At 42.8% G+C, this 21,142-nt stretch overlaps 1 protein-coding gene across 8 annotated transcripts in view; it reads right to left on the bottom strand.

Annotated features, from left to right (window-relative positions):
* Positions 1-21,142, bottom strand: part of alpk1 (alpha-kinase 1) — a 131,346-nt gene that overhangs the window by 7,737 nt on the left and 102,467 nt on the right. For all 8 annotated transcript variants that reach the window (XM_059964904.1, XM_059964907.1, XM_059964905.1 and 5 more), the window contains 3 exons: positions 13,837-13,990; positions 12,709-12,871; positions 5,033-5,219 (listed from right to left, as the gene is read on the bottom strand). In XM_059964904.1, the coding sequence (XP_059820887.1) occupies positions 5,033-5,219; positions 12,709-12,871; positions 13,837-13,990 (504 nt within the window). The remainder of the gene's footprint in view (positions 1-5,032; positions 5,220-12,708; positions 12,872-13,836; positions 13,991-21,142) is intronic.

Below are 21,142 nucleotides of genomic sequence, written 5' to 3'. Positions count from 1 at the left end.
CTAAATCATGGAATTTCCTCTGAGGCTCGGCAGAACCACAGGAGAAGGGAGGTGAATATGCCAAAATAACACAGGAAAACAGGACTTCAGGCTCCTCAAACCTCCCTTACCATTCAAGATGGCCTGTGCCACATGACACTGAGTATAGGAGTAGACTGAGGTGGAGGATGAATGCGTGGCTGAGGGATTGGAGCAGGGGGCAGGGATTCAGATTTTTGGATCATTGGGACCTATTTTGGGCAGGAGTGACCTGTACAAAAAGGACGGGTTGCACTTGAAACCGAGGGGGACAAATATCCTTGTGGGGAGGATTGCTAAGGCTACTGGGGAAAGTTTAAAATAGGATTGCTGGGGTTGGGACAGTGGTGTACAAAGGCTGTTGTAAATCTAGTCTAGAAGAAAAGAAGAGCTTACAAAAGGTTCAAAAAGCTAAGTAATGATAGAGATCTAGAAGGTTATAAGGCTAGCAGGAAGGAGCCTTAGAATGAAATTAGGAGAGATTGAAGGGGCCATGATAAGGCCTTGGCAGACAGGATTAAGGAAAACCCCAAGGCATTCTACAAGTATGTGAAGAGCAAGAGGATAAGAAGTGAGAGAATAGGACCAAACAAGTGTGACAGTGGAAAAGTGTCTATGGAACCGGAGGAGATAGCAGAGGTACTTAATGAGCACTTTGCATCAATATTCACTACAGAAAAAGATAATGGCAATTATAGGGATGACTTACAGCAGACTGAAAAGATGTACCCCAGGCTACTGTGGGAGGCGAGGGAGGAGATTGCTAATCCTCTGGCGATGATCTTTGCATCATCAATGGGGACAGGAGAGGTTCCAGAGGATTGGAGAGTTGTGGATGTTGTTCCATTATTCAAGAAAGGGAGTAGAGATGGCCCAGGAAATTATAGACCAGTGAGTCTTTCTTCAGTGGTTGGTATGTTGATGGAGAAGATCCTGAGAGGCAGGATTTATGAACATTTGGAGAGACATAATATGATAAGGAATAGTCAGCATGGCTTTCAATTTTTTGAGGATATGACTAAACATATTGATGAAGGTAGAGCAGTAGATGTAGTGTATATGGGTTTCAGCAAGGCATTTGACAAGGTACCCCATGCAAGGCTTATTGAGAAAGTAAGGAGGCATGGCATGCAAGGGGACATTGCTTTGTGGATCCAGAACTGGCTTCTCACAGAAGGCAAAGAGTGGTTGGAGACAGATTATATTCTGCATGGAGGCCGGTGATTAGTGGTGTGTCTCAGGGATCTGTTCTGGGACCCCTACTCTTCGTGATTTTTATAAATGACCTGGATGAGGAAGTGGAGGGAGGGGTTAGTAAATCTGCTGGTGACACAAAGTTTGGAGTTGTTGTGGATAGTGTGGAGGGCTGTCAGAGATTACAGCAGGACATTAATAGGATGCAAAACTGGGCTGAGAAGTGGCAGATGGAGTTCAACCCAGGTAAGTGTGAGATGATTCATTTTGGTAGGTCAAATATGAAGACAGAATATAGTATTAATGGTAAGACTCTTGGCAGTGTGGAGGATCAGAGGGTTCTTGGGGTCAGAGTCCACAGGACACTTAAAGCTGCTGCGCAGATTGACTCTGTGGTTAAGAAAGCATATGGTGCAATGGCCTTCATCAACCATGGGATTGAGTTTAGGAGCCGAGAGGTAATGTTGCAACTGTATAGGACCCTGGTCAGACCCCACTTGGAGTACTGTGATCAGTTCTGGTCGCCTCACTATAGGAAGGATGTGGAAACCATAGAAAGGGTGCAGAGGAGATTTACAAGACTGTTGCCTGGATTGGGGTGCATGCCTATGAGAATAGGTTGAGTGAACTCGGCCTTTTTTCCTTGCAGCAACAGAGGATGAGAGGTGACCCGAGAGATTTGTACAAAATTATGAGAGGCATTGATCGTGTGGATAGTCAGAGGTTTTTTGTCAGGGTTGAAACGGCTAGCATGAGAGGACATAGTTTTAAGGTGCTTGGAAATGGATACAGAGCAGATGTCAGGAGTAAGTTTTTTACGCAGAGGGTGGTGAGTGTGTGGAATGGGGTGCTGGCGACAGTGGTGGAGGTGGATATAATAGGGTCTTTTAAGAGACTCCTGGACAGGTATATGGAGCTCAGAAAAATAGAGGGTTATGAGTAACCCAAGGTAATTTCTCAGGTAATGACATGTTCGGCACAGCTTTATATTGTGCTGTAGGTTTTCTATGTCTCTATGTTTCTATCTTGACTGATCCATGGTTGCCCTCAACTCTGCTTTTGTGCTAGCTCCCTATAACCCTCATTCCTTGATCTTTCAAATATCTATCAGCAGCTTAAATATATCTAATATCATTGCCTCCACCATCTCTGGGGCAGAAAGTCACAACCCTCTAAGAGAACATACTTCTATGCACCTCACTTTTAAACGATTATTATTCTAATCTCCAAGGAATGCAAACTCAAACTGTTGAGACACACTTGATAAGAGAACCATTTAATCCCAGGAATTAAATCTCTTTGCATTTTTTCCAGTGCCATTACAGGTTGAGTACTCCTCGTCTGAAATGTTTGGGGCTGGAAGTATTTTGGATTTTGGATTTTGGATCTTTTTGGAGTTTGGAATATATAAGAAGATAGCTTGGGATCACCATCATTTCCGACTCTGATGCCATTACTCCTCTGAGCAGTCATTGTCTTGCACTTGTGCATCACACATATGTAGTTAATTGGAAAAATATTACATACCGTTAATATAATGAAAATATAATGTGTGTGGAAGTAACAAAGGCAGAACAGCAGCATGGGGAGAATACCTGAATCAACTGTTGAAGAACATCAAACAACGGCAGACTTTCAGTCTTCGCCTACGATGTTGTATTTTGATTAAAAGGTTCCAGCACGCCGTCTTTGTATTTTACTTTTTTTAGGTTTTATATGTGGTACAAAGACAATCAGCATTGTAGACTTGTTCTGGTGTTAGATTTTCATCAGTTACAATCTTCACAAACTCATCAATGAATTTCTCTACTGCTTTGTAATCAACAGATGCTTTTATCTTTAAAATATTTAAAATCTTTAAAAATTAAATGCCCTGCCTTTTCTTAAATTTCTATAACCAGCCTGCTGAATACTCACTTGATTTTCAGTTTGTTGTGATAGATCTTTGCTTGTTTCATATGTTCATTTTAATGCTGATGAATCTATTCTTTCAATACACGACTGAGATCTTCATTTTCCACTTTATGCAGTTTTTCTATTTTTCATTACCTTCTGTTCATTACATATGTGAGGTTATTCCTTAGAACTGTCTGTGATGCACAGAGACCTGTGCATTGCCTGGGAATCATCCTAGTGCCTTGTGGAATTTTCCATTTCTGACATCATGTCCACACTCAAAAAAAGATTTCAGGTATGGGGTACTCAACCTGTATATCCTTTTTTCAGTATGGGTACCAAAACTGTGCCCAATTATGCAGGTGTATCATCAACAACACTCTGTACAAATGTAACAAAATCTCCCTGTTCTTTAACTCCAACACCTTTGCAATAAAGTTCAAATGGCCAAAATGCTGATTGCTTTCTTAACTACTTGTTGAACCTGCCTGCTAACTTCTTGTGATTTGTACACTAGAACACTCATACCTGTTTGAATTTCACACATTTGCAGCACATTGGTAATTTATGTAATACTCTGCCTTTTCATTTCTTTCACTGAGAAAGAATAGTACAGCACTCCTGGCCCTTTGGCCTGTGATTTTGTGCTATCCTACATAAACCCACTCCATGATCAATCTAACCCTTCTTCCTACATAGCCCATAATCATATTTTATCTTGCATCCTCATGCCTATGTAAAAGTCTTTTATATGTCCTTACTTTATCAGCCTCTACTATTACCCCCAGCATTGCCAGGCACCTACCATGCTCAGTGTAAGAAAAGCTTCCTATGACATCTTCCCTAAACATTCCTCCACTGATGTCCTCTGGTACTGGTCGTTGAAGCCCTGGGACAAAGTTGCTGGCTGTCCACTATATCTATACCTCTCACAATCTCACTCACCTCTATCAAGCTGCCTTTCACCCTCCATTGCTCCAAGGAAAAAAGCTTTAACTTGATCAATCTTTCCATGGAAGACATCTTCTCTAATCCAGGCAGCGTCCTGTTAAATCTCCTCTGCACCCTCTTTAAAGTTTCCACATCCTTCCTATAATGTGGTGACCAGAAGTGAACTCAGTACTTTAAGTGCGGTCTAACCAGAGATTTAAAGAGCTGCAACATTATTCATGGCTCTTGAACACCATCCCCTGACTAATAAATGTCAGCACACCATACGCCTTCTTATCCTGCCGATTAAATGATGAGGGAACTTTGAGGGATTTATGGACGTGGACCCCAAGATCCCTCTGTTCTTCCACACTGCTACAAATCCTATCATTAACGTTGTACTCTGCCTTCAAGATTGATCTTCTGAAACACTTTTCCAGATTGAACTCTACCTGGCACTTCTCTGCCCAACAATGTGGGTTATTCTGTCTATATTCCATTCTAACCTACGGCAACCTTCTACACTTTCCACAACACCTCCAATATTCATGCGTGAGCATGAACTCATACATCCCCACATTAAACTCCACTTGCCAGGTTTTCACTCAATCAGTCAACCTTTTTACATTCCATTGCAAACTCACAATGTCTTTGTCACATGCCATTCCACTCACTTTCATGGAAACCTTACATTTGAACTGGAAGGTGAGGTGAGGAAATATTGAAGACATGTTTTAACATGGTCCCTTCCAAAAGGAGGTGCCGAGCAAACTGAATTTCTTCTTGGGAAACGGACAGAATCAACTCTAAAACTAAAAGGAACAGTTCACTTTTGCCATCATGCTGTGATTATTGAATGAATGAGAAGCTCTGTGAACCAAGGTTTGGATAATGCTGGGTAAAAAAGGTGTGATCCTGGTGTAACCATTAAAATCACTTGCACGTGGATTATAAATGCTGCTGTCATCTATTGAGTGACAGTTAAGTTACTTACCTTGTAAATCAACCACTATTTCTTCTTGGTTTGAAAACTCGTATGTAAAATGTCCAAATGCTAGTCCATACATTGTTGCTTCATATTCTTTGCAAACAGCCTTTTTGTTGTTGGTTAGTTTTATGAATTTTCCAAGCATGTACGGCTCTACGCTTACACAGTCCACAATTTGGTTATCTTCCAAAAGCTGAGAAAACAGAAAGCATAGGACATCTCTGGGTGTGACTTTTAGGCTACTGTGATGTGAACACAATAGACAATAGACAATAGGTGCAGAAGTAGACCATTTGGCCCTTCGAGCCTGCACTGCCATTTTGAGATCATGGCTGATCAACTACTATCAATATCCGGTTCCTGCCTTGACCCCATATCCCTTGATTCCCCTATCCATAAGATACCTATCTAGCTCCTTCTTGAAAGTATCCAGAGAACTGGCCTCCACTACCTTCTGAGGCAGTGCATTCCAGACCCCCACAACTCTCTGGGAGAAGAAGTTTTTCCTTAACTCTGTCCTAAATGACCTACCCCTTATTCTCAAACCATGCCCTCTGGTACTGGACTCTCCCAGCATCTGGAACATATTTCCTGCCTCTATCTTGTCCAATCCCTTAATAATCTTATATGTTTCAATCAGATCCCCTCTCAATCTCCTTAATTCCAGTGTGTACAAGCTCAGTCCCTCTAACCTCTCTGCGTAAGACAGTCCAGACATCCCAGGAATTAACCTCGTGAACCTACGCTGCACTTCCTCTACAGCCAGGATGTCCTTCCTTAACCCTGGAGACCAAAACTGTACATAATACTCCAGGTGTGGTCTCACCAGGGCTCTGTACAAATGCAAGAGGATTTCCTTGCTCTTGTACTCAATTTCCTTTGTAATGAAAGCCAACATTCCATTAGCCTTCTTCACTGCCTGCTGCACTTGCTCATTCACCTTCAGTGACTGATGAACAAGGACTCCTAAATCTCTTTGTATTTCTCCCTTACCTAACTCTATACCGTTCAGATAATAATCTGCCTTCCTGTTCTTTCTCCCAAAGTGGATAAACTCACACTTATTCACATTAAATGTCATCTGCCAATTATCTACCCACACACCCAGCCTACCCAAGTCACCCTGAATTCTCCTAACATCCTCATCACATGTCACACTGCCACCCAGCTTAGTATCATCTGCAAATTTGCTGATGTTATTCTCAATGCCTTCATCTAAATTGTTGATGCAAATTGTAAACAGCTGTGATCCCAATATCGAACCCTGTGGCACCCCACTAGTCACCACCTGCCATTCCGAGAAACACCCATTCACCTCTACCCTTTGCTTTCTATTTGCCAACCAGTTTTCTATCCATGTCAATGTCTTCCCCCCGATGCCCTGAGCTTTGATTTTACCCACCAAACTCCTATGTGGGACCTTATCAAATGCCTTCTGAAAATCGAGGTACACTACATCCACTGGATCTCCCTTGTCTAACTTCCTGGTTACATCCTCGAAAAACTCCAATAGTTTAGTCAAGCATGATTTACCCATGGTAAATCCATGCTGGCTCGGCCCAATCTTATCACTGCTATCTAGATATGCCACTATTTCATCCTTAATAATGGACTCCAGCATCTTCCCCACCACCAATGTCAGGCTGACAGGTCGATTGTTTTCTGTTTTCTCCCTCCCTCCTTTCTTAAAAAGTGGGATAACATTAGTCATTCTCCAATCCTCAGGAACTGATCTTGAATCTAAGGAACATTGAAAAATGATTACCAATGCATCCGCAATTTCCAGGGCCATCTCCTTTAGTACCCTAGGATGCAGACCATCTGGACCTGGGGATTTGTCAGCCTTCAGTCCCATCAGTCTACTCATCACCGTTTCCTTCTTAATGTCAATCTGTTTCATTTCCTCTGTTACCCTATGTCCTTGGCCCATCCATTCATCTGGGAGATTGCTTGTGTCTTCCTTAGTGAAAACAGATCTAAAGTACTCATTAAATTCTTCTGCCATTTCTCTGTTTCCCATAACAATTTCACCCAATTCATTCTTCAAGGGCCCAACATTGTTCTTAACTATCTTCTTTCTCTTCACATACCTAAAAAAAAAGCTTTTGTTATCTTCCTTTACATTCCTGGCTAGCTTGCGTTCGTACCTCATTTTTTCTCCCCGTATTGCCTTTTTAGTTAAGTTCTGTTGTTCCTTAAAAACCTCCCAATCATCTTGTCCTCCTACTCACCTTAGCCCTGTCATCCTTCCTTTTTTTTAATGCTATGCAATCTGACTTCCTTTGTCAACACGTCACTAAACTGATTAAATTGTACAATTTTTAAATTGTACCACCACCAATTTGACTTCAAAAATAATGATAGTAAAAAGGTTCCCTGACGATAACTGGTTTAACCTTTTGATTTCATCCCCATTGAATACTTTTGAAATAACCACTCCTACTCAGTTCACATTCCCAAAATTCACTCCACTGGTTTGACCCATTATTGGATCTGCAAAGGATTTTGAGAACACACTATGGGTGAAAATAATGTGGCCCCTGGTAGATCACTACATGTCCTTTGGGAGTATGTGCTTTTAGCATTTACTGGTTGCATGTACTCAGAAAGTTAACTTCGAATTGTGAATTCCCTACTTCATATCTCAAGATGCGTCCTCTGCTGTGTCCCATCACTATTTATTTAGAATTAGAAATAGAATTTATTTTATTTCTTACATCCTAGAGATTAAAAATCTTTATGTTGTGTCTCTGTTGCAACGTACAAGCAATAAAGTGCGGAAATGTGGGAGAATATTACTCAAACACAAAGATTGTGTACATGGTTGTTTTGTATCCATGTATGTACAGTCAGATATGCAATCAAATCAATGTGTCTTGATAAATCTGGTAGCCTGGTGAAAGAAGCTGTCCTGGAGCCTGTTGGCCCTGACCTTAATCTGCAATACTGTTTGCCAGATGGAAGCAGCTGAAACAGTTTGTGGTTGGAGTGGCTGGAGTCCCTGATGATTCTCTGGATCCTTTCTATGCACCTGCTGCTGTAAATGTCCTGAATAGAGGAAAGTTCACATCCACAGATGTGCTGGGCTGTCCGCATCACTGTCTGTAGTGCCCTGCGATTGAGGGTAGTACAGTTCCCATACCAGGTGGTGACACAGCCAGTCAGGATGTTCTCAATGGTACCCCTGTAGAAACTCTTGAAGATTTGGGGACTCATGCTGAACTTCTTCAGCTGTCTGAGGTGAAAGAGGCACTGTTGTGATTTTCTCACCACACACCCAGTAAGTACAGTCCAGGTGAGATCCTCAGTGATGTGTATACTGAGGAACTTGAAACTACCCACCCTCTCAGCTACAGTCCCATTGATGTCAGTAGGGGCTAACCTGTCTCCATTCCTCCTATAATCCACAATCACCTCCTTCGACCTTTTTGACATTGAGGAGAGGCTGTTTTCTTGGCATCACTGTATCAGGGCATTGACCTCTCCTCTGTAGACTGTCTCATCATTGTTGGAGATGAGGCTTATCAATGTGTCATCTGCAAAGTTGATCAGCAGATTGGAGCTGTACGTGGTCACACAGTCATGGGTGTGAAGGGAGTAGAGAAGGGGCTCAGGACACAGCCCTGGGAGCTCCTGTGTTGAGGATCAGAGGGGCAGAGGTGAGGGAGCCCATCCTTACCACCTGCTTGTGAACTGACAGGAAGTCCAGGATCCAGCTGCACAAGACGGGGTGCAGACTAAGGTCTTTAAGCTTCCTGTCGAGCCTGGAGGAATCGTGGTGTTGAATGCTGAACTGTAGTCCAAGAAAAGCATTCTAACATAAGCATCCCTCTTCTCCACTTGAGTGAGGACAGTGTGTCGAGCTGCGGCTATGGCATTGTAATTGATCTGTTGTGTCTGTAGGCGAATTGTAGGGGCTCCAGTGTGGGTGGTAACAAGCTGTAGATGTAGTTCTTGACCAGCATCTCAAAGTATTTGCTTAGTATTGAGGTGAGTGCAACAGTATACCAATCGTTTAGACATGTCATCTTGTTTTTTTTTGGTACAGGGACAATGGTGGATGTTTTGAAGCAAGAGGGCACTATACACTGGGGGAGGGAGAGATTAAAAATGTCTGTAAACACACTAACCAGCTGGGCTGCACACACTTTCAGTACTCATCCATACCACATTTCAAATGTGATTCACCACAACAATGAGTTTCATATTTTTGAATTTTTTAAATAATTTTAAACTCTGGTAAATCAATAAATGTATAGTTCAACTTTGCTTTTTAATCAAATACATTAAAGTAAAGGCATTTGGTCATCTTGAACCGCTGCAGTCAATCTGACGATGGTAGTCCCAAAATACTATTTGGTTGTAAAACTCCAGGATTTCAATCTATTCAAGTGATTGTCCTAAGTCAGGACAGGATACCATTAGGAGGAGGTCTTGCAAGTGGCAATATTCCCACATGCTTGTTGCATTTGTCCCTCTGTCGGGTAGAAGTCACAGGTCAGTAACTGCACTTTGTTGATGGTGCACTTTGCAGCTACATCGTTGGGAGTGGGGATGATAATGACTGTTTAGGGGGTTGAATGTGGTACTAAGCTAATTGTCTGCTTTGAGCTGGGTGGTATTGAATCTCTAGAGCAGGCATGGGCAAACTACAGCCCACGGGCCATATGCGGCCTGTTAAGCTTTTTAATCCGGCCCGCAGAACTTGATGAAATTATATTAATAAACCTTGTTAACGTTTTTTCCCCGCAATTCTGGCATTTTCCCAATAGATGACGCACTCTATATACATTTGTGGCGACCCATTTCCTGGCACATCTGAACCGGCTCACAATTAGCCAGCGTTCCAGCTAAGGGAGATAGCCTGCAGGGGTTTGCGAGCACAGAGCTTTGGAGCCTCTGCGCCACGGGGGGCAGGTTGAGGGAGGCTTAAAAGTGAGGCTGGGGATTTCGAATAAAGTTTTTTTCTTCGTCTGCAGTTACCGACTCCGTGTCGTAATTTTAGCGCTGCATGTAGCACACCGCTACACATTGACCTTTGTTGAGGTGCAGCATATTACTCCACATTGCGCTTTACTCTTTGTTCAGCTCAACCTATTTGTGTGTACAGGCATTCAGCGTCATGAACAACAACAAAGCCAGCCACAGATAACTGTTCAACACCTCAGATCCATCCTGAGAATCGCCACAACGAAACTAAATCCAGACTTTGATGCGCTGGCTAAAAAGGGAGACCAACAACACTGTTCCCACTGAAATTAAAAATAAGTTTCTTCGTTGTGTTATGTAAAAAATGCATTTGAAAATATTTTTTTCAATAAGCCTTACATGTTACATGTCATTTCTGTTAAGTGATGGACATGAGTAGTGCGCAGGTGCACATACGTTCTCAAAATAAAAAATGCGCTCCAGATCAAATAACGAGCTCCGCATACTGGCGCGCTGTCAGTGTTCTGTCTTTGTGCTGGTCGTTGTTGAGTTTTGGCACAGGGGACAATTGAATAAGAAGGAGCAGGACAAGTTGACCTGCATCTCCTACCGTTTTTGAAATAAAGACAGTCAGGAGGAGAGTGATGATGATAATATCTTGAAGGGTAACAGAATTTTCAGTGCTTTAAAATAATAACTGTTACTATTTAAAAAAAGCTGTATTTTATTCATTTAATTTTCAGTGTTTTAAAAGTCATTTCAATAAATAGCTAAATACCATGGGACTTCAAAGATAGATATTTTGTTGTAATGCATTTGTTCATTTTCAATTGAAATTAAAGCACATGTTTTCTACATATCCCATGATATTTTATTTTCTCTTATGAGGTGTATTACCAAAACACTCCGTCCATCTGCTCCTGGTCCAGCCCCCCTGTCAAATTTTAGAACCCTTTGTGGCCCACAAGTCAAAAGGTTTGCCCACCCCTGCTCTAGAGTGTTGTTGAAGGTGCACCTGTCCAAGTAAGTGCAGTGGATTCCAGGTAGTCACGGTATAGATCTGGCTGATCCAGTTATCTTCCTGGCTAATTGTGACTTCCAAGTTATATATTGGCAACTTGGTGATGAAAATACGATTGGATATCAAGGCAAGGGAGTCAAGTTGTCTTTTATTTGAGATGGTCATTCCCTAGGACGAATGCTACTGATCAGCCTGTGATCAGCCATGGCCAGAGGTTTGTTGCCTGCAGGCACAAACAGTTTCATCTTCTGAGGAGATTCAAAAATGAGTAAACTTTGCGCAAATGTCAGTGAGTATTCCCACTGCTGAGTTAATGGTGGTTTGTCGATGAAACAGCTGAAGATGGCTGTCTTACACCACTTTGCAAACCAGTGACACCTGCCACACAGTGGGACAAAGGCAACACGCAAGTAGGAATACAGCCATCTTCAAGTTCTCGTGCAAGTTATACAGTACATTACCATGATTTAAAATTAATTTACTCAGTGGGTCTAGATCCTGGACGTGGTCCTAAGGAACTTGTGCAATATTGTCCTACTGATTTTACTTTCATTGACTATAGCATCTTTCTTTGAGCAAGAATAATCATTCCTCAACTATCTATGCATCTGGTCAAGCTATTCCAGTACTCTAACATTACTTGCATCTACCTGGCAAACTGGAAGATAACAGGGGTATATACTGCTCATAAATACAGGACATGTCCATGCCAGTGGACACCAGTCAGTGGAGTCTTCCCCTTGATTTAATTGGATCAAATAGAAACAAAGAAACACAAAAAAACCGACAGCACAATACAGGCCCTTCGGCCCACAATGCTGTGCTGAACACGTACTTACTTTAGAAGTTACCTAGGGTTACCCATAGCCCGCTATTTTTCTAAGCTCCGTGTATCTATCCAGGAGCCTCTTAAAAGACCCTATTGTATCCGTCTCCACCACTGTTGCTGGCAGCCCATTCCAAGCACTCACCACTCTCTGTGTAAATAAACTGACCCCTGACATCTCCCCGACTCAAATGTACTAGGACCTCTTGTTATCCCACTCAGTTAAAGGCAGTCCAGGATTGTTAATTTTGCTCATCTCTTCTCTACAAATTTAGACTAGGTTGTAATGAACTGTGGAACCAAGCACTCCTATTCAAACCTAAATTGTGCATCAGCGTGCACAAGTGAAGTGGTGGTTATTGGTAGTAAAGTGCTCCAGTAGCAGCATTGCCCTTCATTTTGCAAGCAGCCCAAGAGGACAATAACTGCTGGAATGGATGAAGAGATTTCCAGACTCAGGAAACCTGGAGCAAGATCTGGAACTTAATGGATCAAGCACCATCCATTGGAAAGTAATGGACAATTCTTGTTTTGGTTACAGACCTTTCATCAGGGCTAGAAAGAAAGAGGGGAGACAGCCAGTATATAAAAAAAAAGATGGGAACAAGTGGTGAAATAAGAGCAGGCGGTTGATAGGTGGATCCAGGCGAGGAATATGATAGGCTAGTGAGGGAAGGATAAGAAGACAGGAGGTGATAATTTGAAGTAACAAAGGGTTGAAGATGGAATCTGATGGTGGGCAACAGTAGGCCATTCAATAAAGGGAAGGAGGTGAGGAGCGTAACTGGTGGGCTAAGAGAAAAAAGGGGTCAGAGACTACTTCAACTCCCCTCTGTCTACAGCTTCAACTTTTCACTTTTTTGAGATGCAAGTGACTTAAAATTTTTAACTGTTCTTTCAACTTACCAAGAGAACTGAGGCTGGAATATAATATATTTGTGTTGGCACTTGCTGCTCATATAACCTTTTATTGAATACCGTCACGTAGTGCTGTGCAGTCATTTGCCGCTCGACATCATTGAAGTAATAGGAAAGTTCTTTTGCTCTTTTGTACTGTTTTCCAACATATCTGGAATAGCAAGAAAGAAATCTGTTAAGGCACTGATTTTTGGTCTTCTTAGTAAAACAATATCATGTTTTAGGATGTGTTGGGAATCTATTTATGCATCTTCAATATTTCTTCCTCACTAAAGAACAATTATATAAAGTGGAAACAGATTTGGATTGGAAAACAAATACAGCTTCAGTGGAATGTTCTCCTCTCACCCCAATCTATTCACTGTACCTCAATCCATAGCCTACCCTGCCTGGCTCTATTCTCAATAGTTTTTGTGTTTCACTTTCTGATTGGCAAACTGAATGGAGATAATGACCAAATTTGGAAAGTTTGGGATGATATTCTCACTAATTGAGCCATTAGATGAACTCAATTATCAAACGAGCTGATAAACCTAAAGTGAGACAGAACCCAAGTGAAGGTTTTAATTGTTGTTTCATGATGCTGAATCAAAATCCTGGAACTTGCTAACCTGTGGGATCTGTGGGATCACTTTCACCTGTGTTGGAATTATCTTAGTCTTTCATTATTTTCACTAGGTCTAAATCCTGGAATGTAAGCAGCTAGAAGTTAACTCCTGGTCCAAATTTGTATGTTTCTACGTTGGTATTCCCAAGGGCCGCCTATACCAGAAAGATTCAGGGATCCAGCAAAGAGCTCAAAACCACCTTCTCAAGAGAAATTGTGGATGGGAAGTATCGGCTGGCCTTTCCAGTGTAGCCAACAAACATCCTGCCAATGAATGAGAGAAAGAAGACCCAGATTGCAGGAAGAAGGCTGTCCAGCCACAAGGAGAAATAGTAAAAAAAATTCTATCTTCACATATATTAGGTGCTTTACTGTCAGAGTCATAGATACATTGCCTCAGCTGATGAGAGTCAGCAACACCCATATCCCAAGGAGGAATCAATTAATATTGCTAGAGAAGGAAGTCAAAAAACAAGTGTGATTTTGGAAGAGGAAGAATTCTTCAGTACCTGCCCAGTATTTCTTCCTGATGCAGAAAGCGGGTCTCCAAAGCAGTCCTCTGGGCACCTGGCTTATCCACAACTAAACACTTCCCAGTATATACCAGAGTTTCCTGGGCTGTCCAAGTGTCAGTTTTTTTGTTATATTTGAATAGTAGACCACCTGTAAAAATATATATAAACATTTTTTCAGTTCCTCAGACTGGACAAGCAAGGAAGTATAACACGGGCTTGTTTTCCAAGGACCCTGCACCCTACTTAATTATTTGTTCAGTTGGACTTTCAATGTATCTAGAACAATATGTGGATTTACATAACATTGGTAGGCTCTGTGTCTTTATCAGTGCAGACACAGTGATGACATGTTGGGGGATCAGTTGGGTTATAATTAGTTGCATGTTGCTGGAGTCTGTGGGCTCAACTAAAGATTGGTGCAAATTTTAAGAGTCAGTTTACCTGATATTAGACTGTAAGATCATAAGACTCGGAGCAGAATTAGGCCAGTTGGCCCAACGAGTCTTCTCCACCATTCCATCATGGGTTCTCAACCTCATTTTCCTGCCTTCTCCAGTAACCTTTGATGCTCTGACTAATCAAGTACCTGCCAACCTCTGCTTTAAGTATACTCAGTGACTTGGCCTCCACAGCCATCCGTGGCTTAACCACCCACTGGCTAAGGAAATTCCTCCTCATCTCTGTTTTAAATGGACAAACCTTTATTCTGAGTCTGTGCCCTCTAGTCTTAGACCCACCCGCTATAGGAAACATCTTCTCCACATCCATTCTGTCTAGGCCTTTCAATATTCAATAGGTTTCAATGAGACCCCCCTACTCATTCTTCTAAACTCTATGAAGTACAGGCCCCGAGCCATCAAACGCTCCTCTGACGTTAACCCTATCATTTCTGGAATGATTCTTGTGAACATCCTCTGGAACTTCTCCAATGCCAGCATATCTTTTCTTACATAAAGTGTCTAAAACTGCTCACAATACTCCAAGTATGGTCTGACCAATGCCTTATAAAGCCACAGCATTACATCCTTGTTCTTATAGTCTAGTCTTGTTGAAATGAATGATAACATTGCATTTGCCTTCCGTAAGAGGAACAGAGATGTGGTTCTGTGGGCGTGACAGGAACATCCAATGGTTTGTTGCCTCCCTGGTGCCAGGATCAGGATGTCTTGGATTGGGTCCGTGGCATTCACAAGGGTGAGGCTGAGCAGCCAGAAGTCTTGGTACATATTGGCACCAATGACATAGGTAGACAAGGTCCTGAAGAGAGATTTTACGGATCTAGGTAGAAAGTTGAGAAACAGGACCTCCAGGATAGTAAACAGAGGCAATGTGTACTGAGACTCCTAGCAAGGACAGGCTGATGAAAGGGCAAAATTGCAGTAACAGGATGAGTTGCAACGTAAAAAGCGGACAAAATCGAAAAGGCTGAATACGGGACTTAAGGTGTTATATTTGAATGTGCGCAGTAAATGGAATAAGGTAGATGAACTTGTAGCACGTTACAGATTGGCATGTATGATATTGTAGGCGTCACTGAGTCATGGCCGATAGAAGATTATAGCAGGAGCGTAAAGTCCAAGGATACACATTGTATTGAAAGGACAGGTAAGAAGGCAGAGGGGGTGGTGTTGCACTGTTGGTATAAAATGAAATTAAATCATTAAAGAGAGGTGACGTAGGGTCAGAAAGTGTTGAATCATTCTGGCAGGAATAATGGAACAGCAGCAGTGGCTGGAATTTCTGGAAGCAATTCAGAAGGCACAGGAAATATACATTCCAAAGAGGAAGAAGCATTCTAAAGGCAAGATGACACAACTGTGGCTAGCAAGGTAAGTCAAAGCCAACATAAAAGCCAAAGAGAGGGCATATAATACAGCAAAAATTAGTGGGAAGTCAAAGGATTGGGAAGATTTCAAATACCAAAAGAAGGCAACTAAAAATTGTTATTAAGAAAGTAAAGATGGAATATGAAAGTAAATTAGCCAATAATAATAATGAGGCTACCAAAAGTTTCTTCAGATACATAAAGTGTAAAAGAGAGGCTAGAGTGGATATCGGACTGCTGGAAAACAATGCTGGAGAGGTTGTAATGGGAGACAAGGAAATAGTGGATAAACTGAATAATTATTTTGCATTAGTCTTACTGTGGAAAACACTAGCAGTATGGTGGAAGTTCCAGGTATCAGGGGTCATGAAGTATGTGAAGTTGCCATTGCTAGGGAGAAGGTTCTTGGGAACCTGATGTGGCTGAAGGTAGATAAGTCACCTGGACCAGATGGTGTACACCCCAGGGTTCTGAAAGAGGTGGCTGAAGAAATTGTGGAAGTATTTGTAATGATTTTTTAATAATCACTAAACTCTGAAAATGTTCCATAAGACTGGAAATTTGGAAATGTCACTCCACTATTCAAGAAGAGAGAGAGGCAGAAGAAAGGAAATCATAGACCAGTTAGTCTGATCTCAGTGGTTGGGAAGGTGCTGGAGTCAATTGTTAAGGATGTGGTTTCAGGGTACTAGGCCATAGTCAGCATGGTTTCCTCAAGGGAAAACCATTCCTGACAAATCTGTTGGAATCCCTTGAAGAAATAACAAGCACAAAAGACAAAGGAGAATCAGTTGATGTTGTGTATTTGGATTTTCAGGTCTTTTACAAGATGCCACACGAGGCTGCTTAACAAGCTACAAGCCTATGGTATTTCAGGGACAATTTTAGCATGAATAAAGCAATGGCTGTCTGGCAGGAGGGAAAGATGGGAATAAAGGGAGTTTTTTCTGGCTGGCTGTCAGTGACTAATGGTGTTCCACAGGGGTCTGTGTTGGGACCGATTCTTTTCACGTTATAAGTCAATGATTTGGATGACAGAATTGATGGCTTTGTTGCAATGTTTACAGATGATAAGGAGGTAGATGGAGAGGCAGGTAGTTTTGAGGAAGGAAAGAGGCTACAAAAGGACAGATCAGGGGAATGGGCAAAGAAATGGCAGATGTAATACAGTGACGGGAAGTGCATGACTATGCACTTGGGTAGAAGAAATGAAAGGGTTGACTACTTTCTAAGTGGAGCGAAAATACAAAAAAATGACGTACAAAGGGACTTAGGAGTCTATATTGCAGTATTTCGTAAAGGTTAATTTGCAGGTTGAGTCTGTGGTGAGGAAGGCAAATGTGATGTAAGTATTCGTTTCAAGCGGACTAGAAAATAAAAGCAAGAATGTAATGTTGAGACTTCATTAAGTGTTGGTGAGGCCTCACTTTGGAGTATTATGAGCAGTTTTGGGACCCTTATCATAGAAGGGATGAGCAGAAACTGAGAGGGTTCTAAGGAGATTAACGAAAACAATTCTGGGTTTCAACTGCTTATCATATGAAGAGCATTTGATGGCTCTGGGCCTGTATTCACTGGAATTCAGAAGAATAAGGGGTGACCTCATTGACACCTATCTAATGGTGAAAGGCCTTAATAGAGTGGACGTGGAGAGGATGTTTCCTATGGTGGGAGAGTCTAAGACCAGAAGACAGCCTCAGAATAGAGGGGCATCCTTTTAGAATGAAGATGAGGAGGAATTTCTTTAGCCAGAGAATGGTGAATCTGTAGAATTTTTTTTACCACAGGCAGCTTTGTAGCCCAAGTATTTCTGTATATTTCATACAGAGGTTGATAGATTCTTGTTTGGTCATGGCATGAAGGGATACAGGGAGAAGGCAGGAGATGTGGGCTGAGAGGGAAAATGGATCAGCCATGATGAAATAGCAGAGAAGACTGGATGGGTCAAATATTGAGAACTAATTATTGGTATGTCACAAGCATTTGAAATAAGATCTGCTGGCAGTATAAATGCCAGAGTAACAGCAAAGGAGGACAGCAGAGTTGTAATATAGTAGTGCAGGTGGAGCAATGACTGGAAACAAGGTTGTTGAAGATTAATTTGGGTTGCCCCCTTTTTATGTAAGCCATGTGATTCAAGTTCTATCAAAAGCACAGTACCAGGGACTCGTGATGTGTTCATAGCCAACAATTTTTGTTTTGAGTTCGTTCATGCATATGCCATGTATGGCAGGGAAGACCCTGCCTGGGCTGTGGTGTCCAGTAACGTTCAGCTCACATTTGGAAGCCTCTCCTGCAATATGATCTCCTGGCCTCTCTGGCAGCAGCAGACTTGTATTGGGCCTGTCAAACCTGCTCCTGAGATCTTCCCCTGCAGGTACCAGGCTGGTACCTGGAACTTCACCGGGGTAGGTTCACTTAATTACTCTCCATTACACTGCTGGCATTTAGGGTGGTCCTCCATCTCTGTCGCAAACAGCTATAGATGGATTCTTCATTGCGGTTTTCATAACAGTTTCATTTTACCAGTTAGGATTGTTATCCCTGAGCTGAATACCTGAACCTGGAGGTCTAGTGGATCACTCTTAGTCTGGCTTCTAATGCTTGCACTGTTTGGCATGGGTACTCTATCAAGAGCCAAAGCATGAGGCCATGACTGTAGCCAACATAGCTCTCTGGGTCATTAAGATACACAAGTCTTCAAACCTTACAACAAGGTTGTGGTCCTCTTGGAGTACCAGGGTAGATATCCTAGGGTTATTTATTTAACAGCTTTCCTTCAGGCCCTCCTTCTCCCCTAGCAGGTCCTGAAGGAGTGCGCTGAGCAGCTGTGTGGAGTTCTACAGTGCATTTTCAATCTGAATCTCAGCCTGGATGGGGTCCCAACTGCGGAAAACATCTTGTGTGGTTGCAGTACCCAAAAAGGGCCAACCGAAAGTCTTGAACCATCCATTGGCCCTGATCTCTCATAGTATAAAGACCCTAGGAGGCTGGTCCTGGCTCACCTCCGACCCCTGGTCAGATCAGGCCTCAATCCCCTGCAGTTTGCCTACCGGAAGCACAATGGAGTCAATGATGCTGTCATCTACCTGCTGAACAGAGTCCAGTCCCATTTGGATAAGCAGGGCAGCACCACGAGGATCATGCTTTTTGATTTCTCACATGCCTTCAATACCATACAGCCCTCATGGCTGGGGGTAAAGCTCTGTTCAATGCAGGCTGGCACTTCCATTCTTTCCTGGATAATGGACAACCTGACTGGCAGACCACAGTGTGTGAGGCTTCAGAGCTGTGTGTCAGACATGGCGATAAGCAGCACTGGGGCCCCACAGGGGACTGTATCGGCTCCCTTCCTGTTTACCCTGTTTACTTTGGACTTCAGATATAACACTGAGTCATGTCACCTGCAGAATTTCTCTGATGACTGAGCAATAGTTGGGTGTATAAAGGGAGAGAAGGAGGATGAATACAGGGCCCTGGTGGAGGACACTGTCAAATGGTGCAAGCTGAATCATCTGCAGCTCAACATCAGTAAGACAAAGGAGATGGTGATGGACTTTAGGAAGACTAAGCCTGCACTGTTCCCTGTCACTACTGATGGTGAGTACATGGATGTGGTGAGGGTCCACAAGGACTTGGGGGTTTACCTGGATGACAGACTTGAGTAGAGCACCAACACAGAGGCTGTGTACAAGAAGGGCCAGAGTCATCTCTACTTCTGGAGGAGACTGAGATCCTTTGGAGTATGCAGGCAACCCCTTCACATGTTCTACCAGTCTGCTGTCACCAGTACAAACTTCTATGTGGTGCTGTGCTGGGGCAATAGCATCAACATGGGTGATGCCAACAGGCTCAGTAAACTGATTAGAAAGGCTGGCTCTGTTATAGGAGTCAAACTGGACACACTGGAGGCTGTGGTAGAACACAGGACCCTACAGAAAATCCTGGCAATTCTAGACAATGTTTCTCACCCTCTGCATGCCACCTTGGCTGAACAGAGGAGCACTTTTAGTAACAGGCTAAGATAATTGCACTGCTCCAAAAGGCCCTATATAAGGTCATTCATACCTTCAGCCATTAGGCTGTGAAATGAGTCAACCTATTGCCAGGGAAATGATGACACCCTCCTGTACACTGAGGTAACTTATTTTATTCTTCCTTACTTCTCTTCTAATATTTATTGTTATGATCCCAGCCCCCTCCTTTGTGAGAATCGCAAGAGCACCCATCGGTGGGGGGGGGGGGGGGGCGGGGTCAGTAGACCCAGTAGGAGAGAGAGAGAGAGAAATGTGCCAAATTGCACGTCCCACCTGGGATACAGAATAAGACAACAGCGACTATTGTCTCATGGAGACCACGTGAAAAGCCCTCGGGCAAGGTGGGCTGATTGAGAGAGAGAGATTGCATCATCCCAACCTGATTGACACCTGCGACCCCGTGAGGAAGTATAAAGGAGAGTCTCAGGGGGACAGCCCCCTCAGACGCACCAAGAAGACATGAGAGTGAATCTGCAGCAGCGGGAAGCCATTCTGAAGGAAGCCACATGCGTTAGATTCCGGGATTGGAATTTGTGGCTGAAATCACAGAAAACCACTTTTAACTAACATCGGGGGAGAGGGAACCAACACTCCCCCCCCCCCCGATTTCACGGAAGATTCATCAAGACTCGGCAAGTTCTTTCTCTTCTCCCCCAATCTCTCTCTCTCGGTCGCCCCACGTGAAACCCAGCGATTTTCAAAAGGCTGAGGCCTGCAGACTTCTGAGTGACTTCTATATTTCCAACGGACAATCTATTAACCCCTAGACAACAGTAGAGCTCACTTCTTAATGATCATTATTACTATACCCGCGCTTTAGATTGAGTGTTGACGATGTGCACTATCTGAATGTTTGTATTAACCTTACTTTTGTGTCCCTTTATAAATAAAAACGTTTGAAAATAGTGACATCAGACTTCAACGGACCTCTCTGTCTTTGCTGGTAAGTTATCCAGTTACGGGATACGTAACATTATATATCTGGGCACTTGTAATGCTACTGTGACAGGGTGATTTCCTTTGGGGTCAATAAAGTATCTTTCTGCCTATCATCTGTTGACCAAGATTTGTCCACCTGCCAACCTCCTGCCTAAACCAACCTCATCCAAACCAACCCCGAACAACTGCGGGTGCAGACTGCTACTGAAATTACCGATTGCATCCCATGACTACCAATAAGCAGCCACTGTTTCAGCACTCCCAGCCTTCATCCCTTACTCCTTTTCTATCTGCAATCCTCCCCAAACCCAAAGGTTCCCTGAGATGCCATAACCACAGCCCCATGCCAGGCCACAAATATACAGATTTCGTTAAGCATTCTCTGCACTGGTGCAGAGTGCTAGAAAGAATGCTAATTCATGTAAACTTGGTTCAGCTGCATCTGATGCTATTTAATTTCTAAGCAACTGCTCCAGGAGCAATGCAATTATTTAACAAT

The sequence above is a fragment of the Hypanus sabinus genome, chromosome 3, assembly GCF_030144855.1.
Source record: "Hypanus sabinus isolate sHypSab1 chromosome 3, sHypSab1.hap1, whole genome shotgun sequence".
Taxonomy (NCBI): Eukaryota; Metazoa; Chordata; class Chondrichthyes; order Myliobatiformes; family Dasyatidae; genus Hypanus; species Hypanus sabinus.
This window is presented reverse-complemented; position numbering and strand designations above follow the sequence as displayed.